The sequence below is a fragment of the Rutidosis leptorrhynchoides genome, chromosome 1 (assembly GCF_046630445.1).
Source record: "Rutidosis leptorrhynchoides isolate AG116_Rl617_1_P2 chromosome 1, CSIRO_AGI_Rlap_v1, whole genome shotgun sequence".
Lineage (NCBI taxonomy): Eukaryota > Viridiplantae > Streptophyta > Magnoliopsida > Asterales > Asteraceae > Rutidosis > Rutidosis leptorrhynchoides.
Genome location: NC_092333.1, coordinates 57,988,435 through 57,998,996, shown reverse-complemented (window position 1 = coordinate 57,998,996; position 10,562 = coordinate 57,988,435). Strand labels below are relative to the sequence as shown.

The window sequence follows — 10,562 nt, the reverse complement described above, 5'->3', positions numbered from 1 at the left end:
ATGCAATGAATATTACATTTTCAAAAAGTACATGTTATGTATACTTATGCATGATCCAACTTCTAAATCATTCAAATGACATTCCTTTTTTTCAGTTTGAGTTAAGTGTAGTAACTCGGCAAACTAACATGTAACATTTCAATTTAATATGTAGCTTTCAAGAATTTTAGTACAATAATTCAAACAGCTTCCAAAAACATATGAATCCAATGAACAAAGAGCAACTTTAGGCAAGTAATAAGCTTTAATTTGCATTTCATCATGTGTACAGCTTCAAAATTTTACAACACAAACTTACTGCATGTACTGTTACAACACCAACTCATGTCATAATCTTTGGATATAATATATACACACATATCCTAGTGTATTCAACACTCAAAACATTTAGGCAAAAGTTACAATAATAGATGCACAAAGTACAACACCAATCGATCATCAAGATGACCTACCCTTCATCATACTGCATTCTTTCTTCTTGTATAGACCGAAAGATCCGTGCTACAGAAGCAGTTGCTGACCGAGCATTATGAGGTACAACTCTGATAACACGTGGGGGGCCCACAGTTTCAACCTGAGCTGGTTCAGGAACAGGAGTAGGAGTAGGAGTAGAGGTTGGGAAAAGAGGAAGGGCATTTCGGTCTTTTGTTTTATCACTTCGACTGCTTGCTGTACTGGCTTGTACCTCATTATCTTTATAAGGTTTAAACTTGACCGGATTTGGAACTGCTGATCCCTTTTTCTCAATTGGAACGTTACTTGAGCCTTGGCGCTGCAGGTTGAATGGGTTTGGGTTTGGGTTCGGATTCGGGTTCGAAGGTTCGAACCTGGTGGAGCTCGACACCGGTGGACTAGCCCTTTGCATACCGTAAGCAGGGAAGTAGCCATGACTAGGAGGAGGGCAAGGAGCGAATGGATGAACCCCAGTGGGCCCCCCTTCATAATGACGATGATGATCTGAAGGTGGGATACCATAGTTCGGAAAATTATGTCCTGTTTAATAATAAAAAACAAATTCAATATCAACTTGTATATTCGATGTTCATGGTCATAGATGCGTTTTTGGAGGTTCAGACGCATATTCATTAAAAGGAGACAAATGCAAACACATATTTTCATGTGCAGCCCTAGCAAACGGTCTAAGTTTGTAAGCCAATTTTATATTCAAATTTGTAAAAAAAAAAAAAACAAAAAAAGTTCAAAATTTGTAGCACTTGCCTATTATGGGTGGCATGGATCCAGGAGGACCGCATCCACCATACGCGGGGCCCATAAATCCAGGCCCAGGGTATGGTTTGTAGACAAGCCCTTCAGATGGAGTCATGACAGGAATCAACCATTGGTGTCCAGGTGGCCCATTAAAATTCCAAGAGCCCATATTAGGGTCCGACGGTGGACCACCAAACGGTCTGCAATTTGTTGTCTGGCTGCCATTTTGCACAGAAGATAACGATGCCTTCCCAACGGCATTCTCGGCTGAGAACTCCGTGTCATCGTTCGGCTTCTCGGCGTTAATTTTTTGATTGGGCGTATTTAGACTAGATTTCAGAACATATTCAATCGGAAGTTTCTTGATTGGAGAGACTTTTGCCGGTTTTGCCACATACGCACTTTCATCAACCAAAAGCTGAGGTGATCCAGCAATTAATCTCTGAACCTGTTAACGTATTCAAGTACAAATATTTGCTTAGTTACACATCCAACCATGCATTAATTCGCACATTAAACTTAGCTATTTTGACCCATTACCCACCCGCCCATTTTGTCACCTTTTACATTTCACAAATCATTAGTGAGGTTTCATACAAGTCCCAAATCTTTCAAAGCTAAACTATACTTCGGTAAAGGCTTGCAATCATTTTGACTTCCAGGACCATAAGCCAAAAAACATCAACGATACGAGGGCAATAGTTAAAGATTATAAATACCAAATAGGCAGTTAACCAAAATTACCTTTATTAATCTGTGGAGCTCGAACACTTGAACAGCAAACACTCTTTGTTGACTGCAAGCAATAAAGAATGCAAATGAGAGTCTGAGACACACAACTTTCATATCATATTACAAAAGTTTACTTTTAATATATAAGGTTTTGTGTTTTTTTTAGTCATAACTAACACATCAACCATTAATTAATCAAATCGACAGATAAAGCGTTTCTGGGTAAAACCCACTGTCCTGGCCTGCTTTAACATAAACTCGGGATTACTCAAAAAATCGGTCAAAACTCGGGATTACTCGGAAAAACAGTCAAAATCAGTCACAATTGGTCAAAGTCAAACTTGGTCAATATTCGAGTACTCCCGGAGTTGCCGAGTACTCCCTCAAGAATCCCGACCGAGTACTCCCGTCCCCGAGCAGCGATTTTTGCAACCTTGCTCTAAGATACGGTCAGCAATAAGCAATTAAGTGGGTTTAAGTAGAAGAATTTACTTGACGATAGCTCTTCTTGCCTTCCAAAAATGTTTTTGACCAATAATCCCGACAACATCATCCGGAGAAATATCGACTCCGCAGACCGAATCAACCATTGATGTCTCAGAAACAGCATCAGCGTTAGTAGTAGCAGGATCGTTAGGGCTTCTTAATGCATGTTCTTGAACGTCCCTCAACGGTACGGAATTATTCGCGTACCCACTACCTTTAGATGCCTCGTTTACAACACTATCGCCCCATAAAGTGTTGTCTGCTTGTGAGTCAGCTCGATAATCCCTTGTATTCACATTATTATTACTTAAACCATTTATGTGAGAAGATTCATTCGTCTCCTTGAATGGAGCATTGATGATCGGTCGTGTCGATTGATTTGAGGCATCAGATCTAGCAAAAGAGTTCTCTTTTTGAATTTTATTATTATTGTTTTGTTTAGCAGGCTGAACGTGTGCCAAACGGCCTAAAAAATGGGCACCAAACGGAGTAACACTACTTCCATTTTCTCTATTTTGTTGACGTTTTTTACTGTGATTTTGACTTGTCCCTGATTGTTGGTCGAAAATTGGGACCCTGAAGTCATCTTCTTCTTCTGTTGTGTGATTCTCTTGTTGCACTCGTTGATGATTGTTGAAATCCGAATGGCGAGTATCTGCTTTTCTGGTTGGGTGAACCGTAGAAGATTGTTGACAGGGGGAAAACGTGCCCCTTTCATTCATAGCTCCCTAGAATCATAAGATAACGATAAAATTTTCAAATAAACTTAAACCATTATCAAGACTTAGGGCCTGTTTACTTATTTCCTGGTTAAGTCATGTTATGGATATAGATGACATTATAGATATTGATGGCATTATCCATTAATCAGTGAATGTATAATGTTGTTTACTTTTTGTGCTGAACAGATTGTCTGAATAATCAAATTGACCAATTTAACCTTAAATTAAATAATTATTTTCTTTTTATGTAAATCGTTCACTATTGATTTTTTTATTTATAATTAATTAATGCTTATGTTTATTTATAATCTAAAATTATTTACTCCATGTACAGCCTTTAAATAAACTCTTATGGAGAATATTATTATAACTATATTTAATTTAATTTAATTTAATTTAATTTAATTTATAATTACAATTCTTATTCTTATTTCTTATTTATTTATATTTATATTTATATTATATACAACCTACGAGTATTTGTTTTTGTTTCATCTATTCTCTAGAACTTTCTCGCTTCCACCATCTAACAACAAACAAGAAAAATCAAGAAATCAAGAGCCCACCCTATTTCTTCAACTTAACGCTCTTTATCAATTTCTTCAACTCGTCATTCGATTTTCGAGCGTTCGATGAATAAAATTAAAACCGAATGACATTCAATTTTGACCCAAAGATTTAAATTAATCGACTTTTGATTTTGAGCGTGCCATCTGAGAAGAAAACAGTTCATTAGGTAAATGATATACGGAGTACATTTTATTTATAAATTACCTAAAAGTGGTTACTGTAATTTAATAACAACTTCCGATCTTGATTGTGATCTTCATGAAAGTGAATTTTTAATCGTAAACGTAATTTTTGCTACTGCTACATGGTGTCACCAGAGATTGAAGGGTTAATGGTGAAATTAATTTGGGTGTTCTTTTTGTAAACGCATAAGGGTAATATTGGAAGATGTTTGGGTGAATGGGGAGTACACTGGTTTTTCTGGTGACTGGTACAGTTATTGGCTCAATTCAGGACAAAAATTAAGTCTTAAGTAAACACCTCATGGTGATGACCGAATAATTTGTCCAAGACATTAATCACAATTAAGTCCCAAGTAAACAGGTCCTTATTATACGCATAAAGAGATGGTTTATTTGACATAAGACAATTTGTTATGAAGTGCAGTGTAGGTTGGTGGTGTGAGTATGGGTGTAGGTTAGGGTTTTTTTTTTTTTTTTTTTTTTTATGACATGGCGGTGTGGGTTGAAAATGTAAAGTTACGGTGGTGTGGGTTGGAGTGTGGGTCGGAGGCGTTGTGCTGATGAGGTAAAATATGATTGGTAATTGGGTAAAAAGATGATAAAGGAAATATAATTTAAACTAAATAATAAAAAATCAACCAATCAGAATAACCGACACCCCGTTGCCTTTCCCGTTGGGATCTCACCCACGCCCAACCACGCCCCATACCCCCAAAAAAGGGTGTTGCTTGTGTGCCACATCAGATCCCACGACATGGGTTATGCAGCGTAACAAACGGTCTAAGTACTGAATACCAATTCAGCTGCAACTTTATCCCGTGAGTTCTACAACGTAAAGTATAGGGGGTGCTATGATTTGTGTTTTCAAACGAATTAACAAATTACTTTTGATAATCAGTGGCATACAAGATGCAACAAAAAGTAAAATCAAATTATATATGCCAACATTACGCCTTCTTTGAGATACTTAAGTTCTCATTTCATAAGACGCATTAAGTTTTTGCAAACAAATGTTCGCTCAGATTATTTTTTCTATTCCTTAATGTAATGAAACAAATAAAGCACATTCAAAATACCATTTGATCAATGATTACTTCAGATCATCACATAAAATCACATATAGCAAAGGAATATGGTATTCAATACATATATGGTATAATTGACATGTATCAGTTCATATAGAAGCATAACTTCCTTTATTAATTTTTTTTTAACTCACCGCGGTTGAAGATGACGGCACGCCGCCGTTGAACCATTGTGAAGGAATACTAAGCTGTTCATAAAGAGCCATTTTGTTTCTAGGAGGTGCCCTTGGACCTCCTTTTTCAGTATCATTAACATGAAGCCTTGGAAACATTGGCCCCATTTTTTTATCTTCATCTTTCCCTCTTTTCATCTTCAATCTATCAAATCAACCACACAATATCATCATCATAACAAGATATATAACTAAAAACGTTAAGAACATTTCTTAATTCTCATCATCTTCCCTTTTAAAGGAGCTGGATTTTGACTTTGGAAGTCAAAGAAACTAATTTTCAGCCTTTAAATATATACAGTAATTAATAAGGGTTTTTCAAAGAACATAAAAATGCTAAATTTTTAAAATTTCGTCACAAAGAAAAGAGAGAACAATACCCAATTTTTGATTAAACTGATATAAATAGTTGAATAAGGACATTAAAATAATAGAACACAAAATACAGCATCCAATAGTTACAGACAGCAGATAACATTAGACATACCTTATAGATTAAAACCAATAATTTTAATTTCGAATAGCATTGATTTCACGCACAAATAAAAACCCCTAAATGATTCCACGTTTGCTCAAACTTTCTTCGTTCAATTGAATCCCCCAAATTGAGAACTTGCAACACAAATAACCTAATCAGATGAACTCAACCACATAGAATTCAAATCTTCCAAAAAATAACAGATTCAAAGCAAAACCCACTTCGAATTAGGAAAATTAAGACACCCAAGATAGCAAAGATGAAATTTTTATCACAAATTCGTGGATCTTGAAACTGGCCCAATTAGGGCAACAAGAACAGAACCTGATGATTCTAGAGATGAAATGGATGTGGGGTTGTGGAGAAATGTAATTCGATGGACAACAACAATAACATGGAAATTAACTAAAAGTCGAGCAAAAAGGTCACATGAAATTTAATATTGGCAAAAAGTTCAGGCAAGTGGACCCGAGATTTTTGAAGATAGAACCAGAATCTTGAATGTGGTTGAGCTGAGATATAAAATACGATAGCATATCTATTTATTTATCTACAGTCTACAGTACACTTAATTTTTAAGTTGCAACTTGCAAGTTTGTTTCTCGATAAAATTATGGGGTAGGTTTTTCTCAAAACTACATGGTTTGGTTAGTCTAGAGTATTTTACTTGAACAACCCTGATGTTTCCATTTGACGGCCGTTAATCATGCTTTGTTAAATTACAATATGTGTTCCTCATGTGAGATATTTTTGTAAAAAAGTACAGATTTTCTGCTATCGAGAGGGCGAGTAATTCGAGCTCGTACTCTAATGTACGTAGCCCAGCAGAATTACTACCTGACTGTTTTCAACCCTTCTTCGACCACCACTAAATATTCATCCCCGGGAATTGAACTTGAGACTTCTTGTAAAGAACTCGAGACCCTAAAAACTAGGCTATCTAGTAATTAGGGATGGCAATGGACGAGAAAAAACCAGCGACCCGCGGGTACCCGTGCCCGTGACGGACGCGTATTTATAAAAAATTGTACCCGCGGGCACGGGTCGGGTAAAATTTTGTAGCCGTTGGCAAATCGCGGGCGGATTGCGGGTATTTCATACCCGTCGCTGGTAAAACTCGACTCGTCAATCTATGATGCTCGTTTAAGCTACCCGTGAGTATACCCGTGTACCCATATGCATATACTTAATTATATATTATATAATTTAATTTTTCAATGTATTTTCATAATTATTTGCGAGTTTACCCGCGAGTAATGGGCATCAGTGATTAAAATTTAGTTAAAGTATACATTTTGTAAACATGTGGGTTTATCCGCGCGTCGCGGGTACGGGCAGAAACTTTTACCTGTTGGCGGCTAAACGGGTATCCGCGGGTAAAGAAAAATCTTGATGGGCGAGTCTCGGGTATACATGATCTGTGCCTGTCGCCCGCGAGTGCCATCAAAAAAGAAATATGCTAAAGCAAAAAGCCAAAACTAAGTGGGCGCTAGAGGGTGACGAGAACACTAGATTCTTCCACTCTTATATCCAAAGACGACAAAACTACAATAATATCAGGGGGCTAAATGTTAATGGTCTGTGGGAGGATGACCCCGGTGCATTAAAACAGGAAGCTCTCCGTTATTATGAGAACCTCTTCAAGGATCCATATGCAAATTCTAGTCAAGTTACGTACGTAAGTGAACTTCCTTTCAAAAAATTGTCGGAAGATGAAGCGTTGTATCTTGAAAGACCTTTCGAAGAAAGAGAGATATGGGAAGCCATTAAAAGTTGTGGAAGCTCAAAGGCTCCGGGGCCCGACGGTTTCAACTTCAAGATTTTTAAGACGTATTGGGAATTAATTAAACATGATCTTAAGGTTTGACTGGTTTTGGCTGAATGGTGAGATCTCAAAGGGTTGTAGCGCGTCTTTTATTACTTTAGTACCAAAAACCCGAATGTTATCTCAATGGCAGATTTCATACCCATTAGCCTTATTGGCTGCTATTATAAGATAGTGGCTAAGCTACTCGCCAACCGAATTAGAAGAGTGATCCCGTTTCTTGTTGGAATGGAACAAAGTGCTTTTATGAAGGAAAGAATGACCCTCAATGGAGTTCTTATAGCTAATGAAGCAATCTTCGACCTAAAGAAAAATAAAAGGAAAAGCTTTATCTTTAAAGTGGATTTTGAGAAAGCTTTTGTTAGCATCAGGTGGGATTTTCTATTTGACATTCTCGAGCACATGGGTTTCAAAGAAAAATGGAGAAAGTGGATCAAATCGTGCCTCTCTTCCGCTTCGGTTTCTATTCTTCTAAACGGCTCCCCAACAAGGGAATTTGTACTAGGAAGGGGGTCAGACAAGGAGACCCCATCTCACCGTTCCTATTTATCATCGCAGCTGAGGGTCTCAACCTCCTGACAAAAGCTGCATTCGATCGTAACCTGATCAGGGGTGTAAAAATTGGGCGAGATGAGATTGCGATATCACACTTATAATACGCGGATGACACGATATACTTCGGCAATTGGAGTAGACAAAATGTGACCAATACAATGATGTTGCTCAATAGCTTTGAATTGATCTCGGGTCTAAAAGTGAATTCTCACAAGAGTTGTTTATACGGAATTGGTGTCGAAAACCAGGAACTTACTTTCATGGCTAATCGGATTGGTTGTCAAATTGGCTCTATTCCTTTTTTGTATTTGGGTCTTCCGATTGGGTCAAAAATGAACAAAGCCGGTGATTGGGCTCCAGTGATAGAAAGGTTCAAATCTAAAGCTTTCCGATTGGAGATCAAAAACATTGTCTTTTGGTGGTCGTCTAACCCTCATCAAATCGGTTCTTAGTAGTCTCTCGTTGTATTACTTCTCTTTGTTTCGAGCTCCCCAAGGTGTGTTATCTTCGCTTGAAAAACTAAGTCGTACTTTCTTTTGGGGCGGGGCGGGTGACAAATCTAAGTTGGCTTGGATGAAATGGGATCGAGTTCTATGTTCGTATGAGTCGGGAGGGTTGGGTATTGGGTCACTTAATGGTAAAAATCGGGCTTTAATGGGTAAGTGGTGGTGGAGATTCAAAGTTGAAATTAACTCACTTTGGATCAAAATCATCAAAAGTATTTATGGGCAAAATGAGGGTTTAGGGGGTGATTTGGCTTCGGGTAATGCATCTCGAAATGGGTCTACATGGATGAACATTGTAAAAAATGGGGTTGGTTTAAACATTACGGGTTCTAATTTCAAAGACTCTTTTAAGATAGAGATCGGTTTTGGGAAGATTTTTGGCTGGGAAATACTCAACTAAAGTGCAGATTTCGAAGACTTTATTTGCTTGATTCGGAGAAGCATGCGTTAGTGAAGGATAGAGTTACATGGGATGAGTCGGGATGTATTTTCTCTTGGAACTGGTCTAGGATACCAAGTGGTAGAACGGGCGATGAGTTGTGTGAACTAGCTGCTGAAATAGGAGAGCTGAATAAACCTAGTAGGCAACATGACAGATGGGTATGGACTTTGGGATCTAATGGGGTGTTCACAACCAAATGCCTAGCAAATCTCATTGACGAAGAAAGCTTGATTCCAAACAAGTGGGAAACTGAAACAATGAAAAACAACCTCGTTCCATTGAAACTTCAGATATTTGTGTGGAGGGCAAAATAAAGACGTCTTTCGGTGTTAACTGGAATAGACAAACGGGGCATTGATTTGGGTTATGTTCGTTGTCCCACGTGTGACGGCGATACCGAGTCCATTGAGCATGTTCTAATATTTTGCAAAAATGCGATGGATATTTGGGAAAAGGTTCTTAATTGGTGGAAGCTAGGAGTTATGAGTAATTTATGTATTGATGACATTTTTTGCGGTAAGAACCAAAAAATCACTTCGAGATGGGGGATTAAATTGTGGCAAGCTATTGAATGGATAAGTGGATACTATATATGGAAAAATCGTAACCAAAAATCCTTCAAGAACAAATGGTGGTGTGCATCGGTTACTCTAAACGAGATTCAAATAAAAAGCTTTGAGTGTATATCTAGTCGTTCGCGAAAGAAAAAGTGGGATTGGAATCAATGGCTCGTAAATCCATCTACTTATCTAGAGGAGTAACAGTTGCTTTCTTCAATGGTGCAATGTATTTTGTTGCTGTATAAATCTGTAGGATGTAAATTGATAGATATGTGTATACAGGTCCTATAGTTTAGTTATAGGGCATGGGTTCTTTGTTTCTTATCCCCATCCCTCTCTGTGTTAGGTTTTACTGCTACTTACTTTACTTGTACATATTCTTTGTTTTTAATATAAATTTATATTGTTTGCTTTTCAATATATATATATATATATATATATATATATATATATATATATATATATATATATATATATATATACTTTTGCATATATATTCTCCTCCACCTTCATCTTTTTCATCAACTTCATCAATATTCATATTAAAATTCAAAAAGTCCCTTTTCAACTTCAAATTTATCAAATATTATCATCGATGATAAATATTATTATCAATATCATCAATTACAACATTATAACATAAACATAATAACAAAGCCTTCAATATAAATTATAACATCTTCATAATGCATCGCAACACATCCTTCAGTCACTACTTCACATCTTCGTTTTCCCATCAATTTATTGCTCACCTTCCTCATCTAATCTCCCTCATTACTATTCTCACATCATATAATTAAATCAACAATCAAATCCTCTTTATTAACCAACAAATCTAAAATTTAAAACCTAATTTAGTTCAACGGTCTGCTACATATTACTTCCAATTTTCCAAATTTGTGGAAGGCTCTAACTTGTGAATTTGAAGAGCAAGGTAAACTTGGAAGATAATGTGAACTTGAAGGACATAGAGAGATTGGTGGCCAAGTTAAAATTGACTATAAACGGAGAGATCAAGTCTTCATTTCAAGATGCAC

At 36.9% G+C, this 10,562-nt stretch overlaps 2 protein-coding genes across 2 annotated transcripts; one reads left to right on the top strand and one right to left on the bottom strand.

The window, feature by feature from the left end:
* Nucleotides 1-235: 235 nt before the first annotated feature.
* Nucleotides 236-6,121, bottom strand: LOC139860188 (protein EARLY FLOWERING 3-like). Its single transcript, XM_071848962.1, has 6 exons — nt 5,647-6,121; nt 5,121-5,304; nt 2,434-3,155; nt 1,954-2,005; nt 1,219-1,657; nt 236-993 (listed from the first exon to the last, which is right to left on the bottom strand). Exons 2-6 carry the CDS (start codon nt 5,295-5,297, stop codon nt 449-451), a joined length of 1,935 nt encoding a protein of 644 aa, XP_071705063.1. The 5' UTR covers nt 5,298-5,304; nt 5,647-6,121; the 3' UTR covers nt 236-448.
* A 2,054-nt stretch (nt 6,122-8,175) lies between these two features.
* LOC139872016 (uncharacterized) lies at nt 8,176-9,279 on the top strand. Its single transcript, XM_071859833.1, has 3 exons — nt 8,176-8,461; nt 8,505-8,675; nt 8,876-9,279. The coding sequence occupies exons 1-3, from the start codon at nt 8,176-8,178 to the stop codon at nt 9,277-9,279; spliced, it is 861 nt and encodes a 286-aa protein (XP_071715934.1).
* The last annotated feature ends 1,283 nt before the right edge of the window (nt 9,280-10,562 follow it).